Consider the following 15045-nt stretch of genomic DNA (forward strand, 5'->3'; position numbering starts at 1 on the left):
ATTTTTTTGAAAAAAATCAGGCAGTTTTGTATCTGTTGGATAATGCATGAAGCAAAGGGGGTTCCTACATTAGACTGCTGGTGAAGCATTTTATTTTTAAACTTTTCGTAATTCTCACTGCCTCAATTGATTAGATCATAGGTGATCCCTTCACTTGCTATTCAGCTGTTGACACTTTACTCACACTGTCTGACACTTTTGATCACCTGCAGAGACTTGTTATTGACTACCAACACTCAATTCACAAAATCTGTACGATTTTTTTTGATCTCTGCCTAGAATTTCTTTGCACATCTTCACTTCACCAGTGCTCCAAAAGCTTTCGAATTAAATAAAACCTGTTGGATGATAACTTGGTGCCATGTAACTCCTGACCTTGTCCATCCCAGTCCAACACTGGCACCTCCACATCATGGTGGTAAAAACAGGAAACTCGTTTTCCTAACATAGAAACGCGATTGTCATTAGCTATGGCTCAGGAGACACAGGCAGAAGGCCGTGGCTTTGTGTACCCAAGAATGATAGTTAGACTGATATTGCAGTGTATTGAGGGAATGTCGCACAGTTTGGACTGCTATTTAACCACTGGAGTATGCCCTACCATTTAATGCATACACTCATTCTCCACCCATTTCCCCTCCCCCTCCAAACAGATACACTCTTATCAATTCCCTCAAAAGGTCAAAAATCTGTCTGACCAGCCTTGAATTCATTCAACAATGCAGCTTTCACTGCTCCAAGGTAGTTAATGAATTCCAAAGATTAACCACACACTAAGGGAATTCCTTACCTCCACTTCAAATGGGATATCCCATATTTTGGGAAGGTGCTCACTAGTTCTAGTTTCAACCAGGAGATGACACGTCCCCTCAGAATCATTGCTTGAGTTGTGAACCTGAGACCCTTCCTCCTCAACTGGGCATAAAAGCTCCTTTGGCATTATTTTTCAAAAAGAAATACAGGAAGCTCCCACAATTCAGGCAAATACACCCCGCTCAAACAGAATCTCAAAAAACTGAGGAGATTATTCACTCATTACCACACTGCTGTTTGAGGGGACTTAGCTGAGCCAAATTACTAGCTGTATACAACAATGACCACATTTCAAAAGTTCTTAATTGCATCCTAAGACTTTATACATTATCATACAATCGAACATTCAAAACAGTAAGTCACCTAGTCTCAAAAGGTTAGCTTGCTCTCTCCCCACAGCTGCTGAGATTTCCAGCATTGTTTCCAATGCTAAAAGACTATTGTTTTTGAAAAAGGTTGACAGCATTATTTCAGTCAACCACACTCCATAGAACTTATATCCCCTTAGAACAAATTCCTGATTTTTACAGCTAATTCACACCCAAATATATCCAACACAAGTTTCAACATCCTATTAGATCTCATATCTTTTCAGATGAGAAGAGCTGTCCTCTTTTTAAGTCAATGCTTCATTCTCCTGAAGTCTCAAAAGACAGCTCAAGATTGCCCTTTATTCAAATGCAGAGATCACAAAACGTGACCAGAGCAGCAAACAGAATTGTCACAATGGATGAGCCTGGACTCAGCTCATTTGGAATAAGGAATGATGGGTCAAACAGCACAATGCAGCCATTTAACATTGAAAATTAGTTAAAACATGCGCTCAGATCTACATGATAGTCAGTGGTCAGACAGAAGGAAGAAAGAAATCAGAAACATCTAAATGTTTTCTGACGGTTCTGGCATGGCTTGGATCTAACTGACATGGAGCTGGAAGACATTTGGATTGATTTAACATTAGATACACCAATTGGAGACAGCAGAACAACTAGGGATCAATGAAGGAGATAAGTAAGGTTATCACACCAGCTTTAATCTGAAACCTGCTTCTAGATAATTTCACCAAGGGGTCGCATAAAAGCCAAGTAGAGGCCATGTGACACACAAGGAAGTGAAGGTCTCAGGATATGTATGGTGAAACCTGTTAAAACAGGTTGCAAGATAATAACGAACGGCGGGCGTTCAGAAATAGAAGCAACCAGAAATGACCAGCAAGGCTGGGGTGGATGTTAACAGACAGCAAAATTGAACAACACTTTAAGGCTTGTGATACGGTTGGATTATTAACTATATCTCAATGCGCTCAGGTGGATAAGCAGTTCACGACACATTAGAGGAACAGCAGAAACTTTCAGCAAACTATTTATTTTCCTTTTCTGTACAACTGCAATAAAGTGAAAAATGTTTGATTGTACATTAAACACACCGTGGCCCACAACATGGTTAAGGCACAACAATCTCGCTATACTTACAAACTGCGGCGGTCCGGAAAATACACACTTGGAAACGCCCGTGTCCTTCAATGTTAGAATCATGCCTGAAGAACAAGTGTTTCAGGACTGAGTTAGTCTTTCTGACAGATTTGGGAAAGGAGTGGTCATCATTTCCTAGCCTTAACATAACCCCAAATGGAGAAGCAACATCAAAATACTCTGAACTCCTCTGAAATAGCCCAACCTAACTACTCACTTGTAAAGAGCTCCTAAAGACCATATAGTAAGGGAGCAAAGTTAGGCCATTCACACCATTGAGTCTACTCCATCATTCAATCATGACTGATGTCTCTCAACCATTTACTATTAGAGATTATAACCCTTGAGGTCCTGTCTTTAAAATTTTGTTCCCCAATCCCTGACGCGCTCAAACAGAACATCTTGCCTACTCAAGGTAACTAGAGCTACCTGAAAATAAAATAGAAGTCATCCACTGGCTTTAAACACCCTTCACCCGTTCTCCACCTGCCAAGTCCCTCATGCAGACACAAGACCTTCACATTTAATCCTGATGCAATGCCATGATTTATCCAATGTGACCTTGCATTTCAGATCGTTCCATGTAAACATTTCAGTTTTTCAGTACAAGAATTCAGGAAAGATTTTACAATTGTTAGATTCCCATCTCAATTAGACATTAAACCTTTCCCTTTCTAAACAAAAAATATTGACTTGCATTCTACATTCAATCCCATTTTCCTACCAGACAGTCCTCCGACATTGGACCAACTCATCCTTGTCACAAAAATATTGTCAAGGCGAGAAATCTTTAGCCTGCAAATGAGATTGAAAATATTTTATGAAAGGTGCACACATCCCCCAAATGATTGTTTCTGGTGCAGAAACAGAGACAGAGATATCCTTACTTGTGTTCCTGCATCAGCCGCTGAGTCCCCTCTCCACAGTTAAAGAGATACCTGGAATACATAAACAGTGAACGGTCAATCTGGGCCAAACCCGCTTTTAATTCAATCTGCTCATTCCTGACAACAGAAACAAACATCCAATGTTACAATAAAGTGATTATTTTCATTGCAAATGCCATTACAGTGGAAAATAGGTCTCAGTCGCACAATCTGCAATTAAGCTGAAGTAGAAAACAGGTTTTTGCAAGGTTTGTAGCTCAGATTGAGGTTTAGGGTCTAGGTTTGCTCGCTGAGCTGTAGGATTGATATCCAGACAGTTCATTACCTGGCTAGGTAACATCAGTGGCAACCTCCAAGTGAAGCGAAGCTGTTGTCTCCTGCTTTCCATTTATATGTTTGTCCTGGATGGGTTCCTGGGGTTTGTGGTGATGTCATTTCCTGTTCGTCTTTGAGGGGTTGACAGATACGAACAGGAAATGACATCATCACAAACCCCAGGAACCCATCCAGGACAAACATATAAATAGAAAGCTGGAGACAACAGCTTCACTTCATTTGGAGGTTGCCACTGATGTTACCTAGCCAGGTAATGAAATGTGTGGATATCAAACCTACAGCTCAGTGAGCAAACCTACAGCCTAAAAGAAAACAGGTGAATATTTTAAAAGGACTGAGTTATTACATTAAAAAGATAAGAATAGAATAGAATAGATGTGGCTCTTGAAGATTTAGGGCAAGAAGATCTTTTCAAGGATGAACTAAAATAGATAGCCAATTGGGCCAAATAGCCCCTCTCTGAAATACATGACTGGCAACAAACATAGACTTTCACCCTTTTCTTCCTCATTTCAGAGTTCAGGTTAAATCCAGTGTGTGCTACTCCTCAAATCAGTCATACTTAAAAGGACTATTCTCCCTATAGTCTTCTGCATGGCTTTTTGAATATCCTTCCCACCTCTCTTCTGCTGGTCTGCCTCCAACTTTACATTTGTAAAATGAGTTTACCAAGAATAAATTTGCATTTATATTGCACCTTTCATAACAGCCAAATACTAATTTGGCTCATTGTCCACTTATTGTTTCACATGTAAGGAAAATGTAGCTGTTGTGTTGACTGGAGGATGATTCTTGAATGGGAATGCAGGAATTATGGAAGATCTGAAGGCGAATAAATCACCTGGATCAGATGGACTACATTCCAGAGTTCTGAAGAGATAGTGAAGGCTTTAGTGCTGATCTTTCGGGTATCACTGGAGTCAGGGAGGATCCAGTAAATCGCTGATGAAACCCCCCCACCCCCAGTTTAAGGAGGAAGGAAGGAAAGAAATGGGAAATTATAGGCTGATTAGCCTGACCTCGGTTGTCGGTAAGATTTGAGTCCATTGTGAAAGATGCAATTTCTGAATCTCAGAAACACATGGTAAAATGGGCCAAAGTCAGGATGGTTTCACCAAGGAAAGATCATGCCTGACAAATCTGCTGGAATATTTTTTTTGAGGTGGTAACAAGCAGATTAGACCAAGGAGAGCCAATGAATGTTATCTATCTGGGTTTTCAGAAAGCCTTCGATAAGGTACTGCACAGGAGGCGGTTGAGTAAGATAAGGGCAACAAACTAGCATGGATAGAAGCCTGGCAGAAGGCAGAGAGTTAGGATAAAAGGGCCCTTTTCAAGATGGCAGCTGGTGACTAGTGGTATCCTGTAAGGGTCAGTGTTGGAACCACAACCTTTCATTTTATACATGAATGATCTGGATGAAGGAACTGAGGACATTCTGGCTAAGTTTGCACAAGATACAAAAGATAAGTAAAGGACAGATAGCATTGAGGAGGACAGGAGTCCGTAGAAGATTTAGACCGGTTAGGAGAGTGGACAAAGAAGTGACAGATAAAATACAATATGGGAAAGTGCGAGGTCATGCACTTTGGTAAGAAGAATAGAGGCAGGGATTATTTTGTAAATTGGGAGAAACTACAGAAATCTCAAGTGCAAAGGGATTTGGGAATCCTAGTCCAGGTTTCTCTTGAAGTAAACTTGCAGGTTCAATCTGTAGTTAGGAATGCAAATACAATGTCAGCATTTATTTTGAATATAAAAGCAGGGATGTACATCTGAGGCTTTAAAAGGCTCTGGTCAGACCACATTGAGAATGTTGTGCGCAAATTTGGACCCATACCTCAGCAAGGATGTACTGGCCCTGGAGCGAGTCCAGAGGACATCCATGAGAATGATCCCAGGAATGAAAGGCTTAACGTATGAGGAATGTTTGAAGACTCTGGGTCTATACTCGATGGAGTTTAGAAGAATGAGGGAGGATCTAACTAAAAAACTTACAGAATACTGAATGGCCTGGACAGAGAGGAGATTGGGAAGATGTTTCCAAAGGCAGGAGAGACTAGGATCTGAGGGCACAGCCTTAGAGTAAAGGAGAGATATTTTAGAACAGAGATAAGGAGAAACGTCTTCAGCCAGAGAGTGGCAAATCTGTGGAATTCATTGCCATAGAGGGTGGTGGAGTATATTTAAGACAGAGATAGATAGGTTTTTGATTGTCAAGGGGATCAAAGGTTACAGGGAGAAAGCAGGACAAGGGGGTTTAAAAGCCTATCAGCCATGATTAAATGCAGAACAGACTGGATGGGGTGAATGGCCTAACTTCTGCTCCCATGTCTTGTGGTCTTAATTTTCCCATCCACAGCCTCCCAATGAACCCACTTCATCCAGGCTCTATATTTGATGTGTGGCACATGAATTCTAAAGTGCATTTGAAATGGGAGTTGAGTTCAGATGTATTTAAAGGGAAGCTGGACTCTCACAGAATCATAATTAAATGAGGAAAAAGGCTTAGAGGGTTTCAATCATAAATCACAATGAGGAAAAAGTGAGGACTGCAGATGCTGGAGATCAGAGTCAGGAGTATGGTGCTGGAAAAGCACAACTGGTCAGGAGCACCCAAGGAGCTGAAGAATCAACGTTTCAGGCATAAGCTCTTCATCAGTGATCCTTGCAGCATGGGTGGCTTTTGCAATGGTTTCAATGTGTGGCACTTGAGATTAGAGCACTTCAACCAGGTACATATGATAATGTAGCCATTTTGTCTGTAACCAAGAGGCACAGCCTTCTTCTCGCACACACCTCGTCAGGTGGCGAGGGCGTACATGATAATCCAAAACCAAATTTCTCAAGAATCACTTAGCTGGAAGAAGCCGACCTCACCAAGTTTTACAGAAGTCAATATGCACAACATAACTACACAGAACATCATACAGATGCTCTGGTAATGCAGGGGACCAGAATCTCTAACCAAACTACACATGTCAACATCTTAAGTGAAAGCACTGCAAAAAGGTAGCCAATTTGGAAGCCAATCCATTTATGCGAACAGAACTCTTTCAGAATTAAACACCATCTCGAACAGAGTACAACTGTAAACTGGCGTTTCACAGGAACAGAATCAGAAAAAAAACCTGACAATGAACTAAAAGACTTTAGGACAGATTGACTAATAAAACTTGGCTAAAGGAGACAACTTTTGTGAAAGGAGAATCTTAAAGGGTAAATGGTTTTACAGAGAATTCCAGATTTAGTGCCTAGACAGCTGAAAGCACAGGTACTAATGCTACAGGGAGTAATAGAGAATAGACCAAATTTGCAGGTCTGCAGGAATATATAGATATTTCAGACTTGTAGGTCCGGAGGGGGCGACAGCGGTGGATAAAGGGCAAGGCTTGAAGAAGGATTATAAAATACGCAAGGATGAAAATTTTAAAATTGAGTCAGTGACCAGCAGCCAAAGTGCATCGTTCGGTTGTATGAGCAGCATTTGTTTATTCAGAACCAAGATCTAAATGGATATTTTTGTTCCCTAATCAGCATTTCCACCTTTCTCCATCCTGCAGTTCACTGGTTCTGTATGTACTGCATTGTGTGTACACAAAGATAGCATAGGATTCATTGTTAAAACCTTTTTTTTACAAAAAATGTTTAAAGTTTCCTGAATCCAGGCTGTAATTCATGACTCTTCTGAGGAGCCACAATCCAAGTGTGGTTGAGAAACTGGTCCAACTCCACAAAAGTTAGAGAGAGGGGGTTGGAGTTGCCAATTTCACATTGAAACTCGCCAGGCCTGGAATGTAGGGGCAGACTCAGTCCTCACATCCTTAATCAATGGCGGTGAAGAATCAAAACATAGGACAATGGTTTGAAAGGTCTCTGGAGTTGGTCTGATTCAGGAAAAAAAACTACCCAGCTCTGTTCCCTCTCTCTAACTTCAGTTGCAGCTAAGTTGTTGGAAGTCATTCTGAAAGATAGGATAACTATGATTCAGAGAGGCAAGGAATAACTAGAGACAGTCAACATGGTTTTGTGCACAGAACATCATGTCTGACAAACTTGATTGAATCTTTTTGAGGAAGTAACTAAAAATATTGAAGAGGGAGAGTGGTAGACATTGTCAAAGGCTTTACTGAAATCCTAGTAAATGTGGCAGACTAAATTAGTAAAGTTTGTTCAATCGGGATTTAGAATGAGCTTGCCAACTGGATATAACACTGGCTTAACAGCAGGAGACAGTGATTGTGGAGGGCTGTGTTTGGACTGGAGGCCTGTGACTAGCAGTGTTCCACAGGAATCAGTGTTGGGTCCACCTGTGTTTGTCATTTACACAAATGATTTAGGTGAGAAGATTAAAGGCATGACTGGTCAGTTTGCGGATGACACCAAGATTAGTGACATAGCGGACAGTGAAGGCTATCCAAGGTTACAAAGAGATCTTGATCAATTGGGTCAGTGAGCTGAAGTGTGGGGCCAATAGAGTTTAATTGGATAAATACAAGATATTGCACTTTGGTCAAACAAACAAGGGCAGGACGTATACAATTAAAAGCATTATAGAACAAAGAGACCGAGGGATTCAGGTAAATAATTCTTTGATGCTGCATCACATACAGATGGGGGTGGGGTCAAGAGGCATTTGGCATGCATGCTTTCATTGCTCAGGCTGTTGAGTATAGGAGGAGAAAGTGAGGTCTGCAGATGCTGGAGATCAGAGCTGAAAATGTGTTGCTGGAAAAGCGCAACAGGTCAAACAGCATCCAAGGAACAGGAGATTCGACGTTTCGAGAACATTGAATCTCCTGTTCCTTGGATGCTGTTGAGTATAGGAGTTTGGACGTTATGTTGAGACTGTACAGGACTTTGGTGAGACCTCGTCTGGAGTACTGTGCCCAGTTTTGGTCACCCTGTTATAGGAAGGATATTATAAAGCTGGAGAAGGGTCAGATAGGATTTACCAAGATGTTGCCGAGAATGTAGGGTCTGAGTTATGGGAAGAAGCCAGAAAGACTGGGACACATTGTTTTACTGCAGTGTAGGAGGTTGACTCATGATCTTATAAAGGTTCATAAAATCATGGGTATAGAGAAGGTGAATGACAGATGTCTTTTCCTTAGAATGGGGGAATTCAAGACTATGGGCATATTTAAGGTAAGTGGAGAAAGATTTAAAAAAGACACAAAGGGGTTTTTTTTTAAAACAGAGTGGTTCGTGTGTGGAATGAACTTTCAGAGGAACTGGTGGATGTCAGTACAGTTAAAAATGTTTAAAGGACATTTACATAAGTATAAGAATAAAAATGTTTGGAGGTTTACTGAGTAAGCACAGGTAGGTGGGACTAATTTAGTTTGGGATTATGATTGATGTGGTTGGACTGAGTGGTATAAGACTAGAGATTTTGGAATTCTTAAAGAGAAAGATTTGCAGTTGGGAAACTGAAACCAAGTGTCACATCAGAATCTGATGGAGTTGCTCAATTTAATGCAGCCTGAAACTCACCTGCCTTTGAGCATGAAAGGAGAAAGTGCTTTTGTTCCCAATTTGGGAAAAGGGTTCATGGACTGAGTCTAGAAGGGTAGAACTGGGAAATAAAACGGTGGAAATCACTTTGGTAGCATTGGACTGTCAATAGTCAGCAGGAGATTGTGGAGCAAATATGTAAGGAAATCACAGATAGCTGCAAACAAAAAAAAAATCAGGTTGCAATAGTAGAGGATTTTAACTTTCCTAACATCAACTAGGATTGTAGAGTGTTATGGGCTTAGACGAGGAGAAATTTACTGTGTATTCAAGAAGAATTTCTCATGCATTAGGTAGATGGCCCTATTTTAAAAAGAGGCAATAGCTGACCTGCTCTTTGGAATTGAGGCAGGGCAAGTGACTGAAGTGTTACTGAGGGAACACTTTGGGACCAGTGACCATACTTCCATTAATTTTAAAACAGAAAAAGAAAGGAGTAGGTCTGGTCCACAAGTTAAAGCTCTAAATTGGGGCAATGCCAATTTTGATGCCCTTTGACAGGAATTTTCAAGAAGTTGTTTGGGGAGGTGTTTGCAAGCAGAGGGATATCTGGTAAGTGGGAGCCTTTCAAAAGGGAGTTAATGAGGGTTCAGGCCCAGCATTTCCTGTCAGAGTGAAGATTGAGGCTAGCAGAAGTAGAGAACTCTGTGTGACTAAAGTTATTAAGGTCCTGGTCAAGAAAAAGAAGCAAGCAAATGACATCTGTAGGCAGTTGGGATCAAAGGAATTCCTTGAGGAATTCAGAGGGTATCAGGGTACACTTGAGAGAAATCAGGAGGGCTAAAAGAGGACACGAGATGGCTTTGGCAGATAGGGTAAAGGAGAATCCGAAGAGATTCTCCAAGTACATGGGAGGCAAAAAGAGTAATGAGGGAGTGCATAGGGCCTATAGAAGATCTTATTGATCTTAAAGATGTTGAGCAACAAGAAATTGGTGTGATCCTAAGTGAATATTTCTTACCAGTATTTATTGTCGAGAAAGGCATGGATGCTCGGGAACTTGGGGAAATAAACAGTGATATCTTAAAGACAGTTCACATTATATGTGCTGGAAATCTTAAAATGCATCAAGGTGGATAAATCCCTGGGACCTGATGAAGTATATCCCTGGCCCTAGCGGAGATATCTATTATCAACAGCCACAGGTGAAATGCCCAAATATTGGATGATGTGCCATGATTTGAAAAAGGCCGCAGAAAAATACCTAGGAACAATAGACAGACGAACATAATGCTTGTGGTGGTTAAGTTGTTAAAGGGGGATTCTGAGAGACAGGATCTAAAGGCATTTGGAGAGGCAAGAACTCATTTGGGATAGTCAGCATGGCTTTGTATGTGGGAAATTGTCTCTCACAAATTTGATCAAGTTTTGTTTTGAAGGGGTGACCAAGATGGTAGATAAGGGCAGCGCAGTACACTTAGGAGTTGTCTACATTGACTTTAGCAATGCCTTTGACACGGGACCGTACAGTAGGTTTTTGAGTAAGGTTAAATCCCACAGGATCCAGGGAGAGCTAGCCAATTCGATCTAAAGTTAGTTTGATGGCAAAAGACAGAGGGTGATAGGAGAGGGTTGCTTTTCAGTCTGGAGGCCTGGAATACTCAGTGTGCCACAGCGATTGCCGACGGGTTCACTGTTATTCGTCATTTATATAAACGATTTGGATGAGAATTTAGGAGATATGGTTAATAAGTTGGCAGATGACACCATGATTGGTGGTAGAGTGGGCAGTGAAGGTGGTTGTCTGGGAATGCAGCGAGATCTTGATCAACTAGGCCAGAGGTTGGAAGAGTGGCTAATGCAATTTAATTTAGATAAATACAATGTGTTGCATTTTGACGGGCCAAACCAAGGCAGGACTTTGTCAATGGGAGGGCCCTGGGGAATGTGATAGAACAAAGCAATCTAGAGGTACTAGTTGATTGCTCCTCGAAAGTGGAATCACAGGGAGACAGAGTGGTGAAGGCAGCTTTTGGCATGCTTGCTTTCATCGGTCAGAGCATTGTGTATAGGGGTGGGGCATCTTGTTGCAGCTGTACAAGACATTGGTGAGGCCACATTTGGTGTACTATATACAGTCCTAATCACCCTACTATAGAAAGGGTATTATTAAATTAGAAAGAGTGCAGAAAAGATTTACTAGGATGCTACCTGGACTGGAAGGTTCAAGTTATAAAGAGAGAGGTTAGATAGGGTAGAACATTTTTTTTCCCTGGAGCATGTGAGATTGAAGAGTAACCTAATAGAGGTCTATAAATTCACAAGTGGTACAGATAAAGGTAGATAGACAACAGTTGTTCCCTCTATGGTAGAAGAGTCTAAAACTAGAGGGCATAGGTTTATGGTGAGAGGGGAAGAGATAGAAAAGGGTCCACAGGGGAAACTTTTTCACCCAGAGGGTGGTGAGTGTCTGGAACAGGCTGCCAAAGGTGGAGACAAGTACAATTTTATCACTTAAGAAATACTTAGACAGGTACACAAATGGGTTAAGTATGGAGGGATGTGGACCAAACACGGGCAAACGGGACTAGATCAATTGTGAAAACCGGGCAGCAGAGACAAGTTGGGGCAAAGGGCCTGTTTCCATGCTGCAAGACTCTGACTCTGTACACAACTTTCCAGAGGCATAATCAACTTTGTTGAAACCATGACGCCTCTCACTCATGTGCTCTCTTAGATCATCACTGAGAGGTGTTCCTAACTGTTCCAGCCATTAACTCTTTCAAATCCTCATACATTAAATAGTTCTGGCTAGTGACCTTAAATCAGAACACTCAATGTGATTGACACACGTGGTCTACCTGATGTGCTGGGTAATTCCAGCACTTTTCTACATTTTTAACATTACAACAGTACTAAACAAAGAAATATATGTAAACAATAAAGACACAGATGTCATCAGAAGCAATGAAACAGTCCCAGCATGAACAGGCTGGATGAGCTTTCTTCTGATACTGGTCATAAGATTGTTGGCAGCTTGGTCTGCTAAAGATTGGCAGGGCTCAAAAGCATTGTCAATCTGTACAGACATTGATTGGTGTTGGCTAATTATATACTGCCTCCTCACATACCAAAATCATTTATGACCACTGGGTTACTTTTGAAATATAATCAGGTACTTGCTGGCAACAGAGGTAAATATTAAAGCATGACAAGATCCCACAAATATATCAAATGAGTAAACAGCCTGTTACTTAATCCTGCTAATTAAAGGATAATTGCACATCAGCAGAATTTGTTGCTATTCTCTTAATTTGATCATTCAATCATTTAACAGTCACCAGGCTGTGATCCCTTATTTTCTGACATACACAGGCAAATGCAACTTGTTTAATTTTGAAAACTGGACGGCCTGGGCAGGTTAGGCCGAAGGGCCCGTTTCCATGCTGGTTCACTATAGATGCCACTTGGCTATCTCCAACGTTTCCTAGTTCAGATATAGCATTCACAGAATCTTATTGAAAGAGAATAGCAACTGTATACATCTCATAGGGAGCCAACCTGACTATGGTGGACATAAACCATTGGGTAGTTGAGGTGGTCATTTAGTCCAATTGCCTGGCTCTCTTCCATGGTTATGTCCATGCCCCAGGGTATGTTCAAAGAGGAGAGAGTCCACTGCCACACTTAGGCCTTCTACAGCCACTGGGAACCACAAGGAGTACATTATCAATCATTGTAGTATTTTAATTCAAATTTTATTTGTTTGGTTCCTGGCGTGCCCCTATAAAAGGGCTGGCATCCTTGAATCTTTGACTTTGATGAAACTGTTTTTGAAGTGGCTATAGAAGAGCTTTCACAGGGAGTCACAAATGGGAAAACAATGGGAGGGGAGTATGCCAGTCAGCAGAATGACTTTCCTTAAAAAAAGAAATGCAATAAGTAGTGCCCTTACTTACCTGTTGTATTCCGAGAAGACATAGACAGCAGCAGCAGCCTCCCTGCTCCCAGAACCTACAACCTGCAGGTAGACAGTGGAGGGTCCGTGGCTCGCTCCATGCTTCCTCTTCTCCCTGGTCTTTAGGTGTCTCAGGGTCGGCTTCTCCTTGTTATCGGGGGTGCTCCGCTGCTGCCCGGCCGGACTGAGGGACATGCTGGTGCGGGTACACAGCAGCAGGACCGGGGCAGGGGTGAGGTGAAGGCGGTGCGGCAGCGCCCTGGGGGACAGTCGCTGGAGACTAACTCGCAACATGCACAGAGACTGCGGCAGGGGGAAGAGGGCCAGCTCGCCAGCTCTGTCTGCATGCTCTCCCTCCCCTCAGCTTCACCCTCTCCTTCCGTCGCTGCCTCTGACAACTTCTGGTGCTGTGAATCTCCACCCCCAGCAAGATCGCACAGCCAAGAACTTCCGCAGCGCGGACAAAAATAAATGCAAGACACTCCCCCACAACGTGCTTTAAACACCCGAACCCGAAGGTTGCAATTTCTTACTTGCAATGGTTTGCAAAGTGTTCGCAATTAAAACTGCTGCTAACCTCACAAAAAGACATTGCAACTGGTCATCTGCCTGTCCAAAGAAGATCAGGGGGCCCTGCAGTCATTTGGGCTCTGCTAACGCCTCAGCTCAATATATGAGTGAGAAATGCACAGATCTGTATGTAGTAATGAAAATTCTGAGCTGTGTATGTAAATGTTGACATATGTATGGCATTACCAAATGTACAGTGTATCAAATATTTTATGAATATTTTATGAATAAAGTATATTTTTGAAATAAAAAAAACAACAGAAGCGATGACAAATAGGTGCATTTGTGTGATTTCATAGAATAGAATCCCCACAGTGTGGAAACAGGCCAATTGGCCACACCGACCCTCTGAACAGCAATCCACCCAAACCCAGTCCCCCACCATTCTACATTTCCCCCCTGACTCATACACCCAACTCACACCTCCCTGAACACTATGGGCAGTTTAGATGAGATTCCCTACAGTATGGAGGTAAAAACAATGACTGCAGATGCTGGAAACCAGAGTCTGGATTAGTGGTGCTGGAAAAGCACAGCAGTTCAGGCAGCATCCGAGGAGCAGTAAAATCAATGTTTCGGGCAAAAGCCCTTCATCAGGAATACTGATGAAGAGCTTTTGTCCAAAATGTCGATTTTACTGCACCTCCGATGCTGGCTGAACTGCTGTGCTTTTCCAGCACCACTAATCCAGAATCCCTACAGTATGAAAACAGGCCCTTCGGCCAAACAAGTCCACACCAACCCTCAGAAGAGTAACCTAAGTGTTGGAGAAACTTGGCTGGTCTGGCAGCATCTGTAGAGAGAGAAAAACACCTTCAAGACTAATTTGATTCCTCTTCAGAACTGATTAGTGATGAATGTGACCATACTGTGGTTACAGAATAGCTCCCAATTGACATATGTGGCTCACAGAGCCAAGTGCATGCAATTGATTGAACCATTCCCCTATATTTACCCCTGACTAATGTACCGAAGATTATGGGCAATTTAGCATGGCCACTTCAACTGACCTGCACATCTTTGGACTGTGGAAGGAAACCAGAGCACTCGGAGGAAACCCACGCAGACACAGAGAGTGTGCAAACTCCACACAGACAGTTGCCCGAGGCTGGAATCGGACCTGTGTCCCTGGCGCTGGGAAGCAGCAGTGCTAACCGCTGAGCCACCCTAAATTTGCATTTGTTTACATTTGATCTATATATATTTTGAAGCCTTTCTTAAGGCAAGCTCTGGTCTGTTTTGGAAAAAATTAAAAATCACTCAACACCCGGTTAAAGTCCAACAGGTCTATTTGGAAGCACTAACTTTCGGGGGAACACTGTACAATTAAAGCTGTTTTGGGAAAAGTGGCTGACATTGCTGACAATGTTGTGATATGTGTTTTAAAAAAGCATTTGTCCTGCAGCAAATGATCTGGTTGTTGTTATTTGTGAGCAGTCCCATTGCACAGTAAACTGGCCCCAAGCAGTCTCCTGGAGGACAGGCAATTTCTGACTGCAATCTTGAACCTGAGCTTTTCACGCAAAAAAACATTTGCTCAGACCCAGAAGCT

At 42.1% G+C, this 15045-nt stretch overlaps 1 protein-coding gene across 1 annotated transcript in view; it reads right to left on the bottom strand.

The window, feature by feature from the left end:
• The window catches only part of elac2 (elaC ribonuclease Z 2), a 54871-nt gene extending 41579 nt beyond the window's left edge, over positions 1 to 13292 (bottom strand). The window contains exons 1-4 of the mRNA XM_060844256.1: positions 12925 to 13292; positions 3173 to 3223; positions 3010 to 3080; positions 2286 to 2350 (exon numbers count right to left, since the gene is read on the bottom strand). Coding sequence (XP_060700239.1) covers positions 2286 to 2350; positions 3010 to 3080; positions 3173 to 3223; positions 12925 to 13217 — 480 coding nt within the window. The 5' untranslated portion in view covers positions 13218 to 13292. The remainder of the gene's footprint in view (positions 1 to 2285; positions 2351 to 3009; positions 3081 to 3172; positions 3224 to 12924) is intronic.
• Between the last annotated feature and the right edge of the window lie 1753 nt (positions 13293 to 15045).

Source organism: Hemiscyllium ocellatum, chromosome 25, assembly GCF_020745735.1.
Source record: "Hemiscyllium ocellatum isolate sHemOce1 chromosome 25, sHemOce1.pat.X.cur, whole genome shotgun sequence".
Classification (NCBI taxonomy): domain Eukaryota; kingdom Metazoa; phylum Chordata; class Chondrichthyes; order Orectolobiformes; family Hemiscylliidae; genus Hemiscyllium; species Hemiscyllium ocellatum.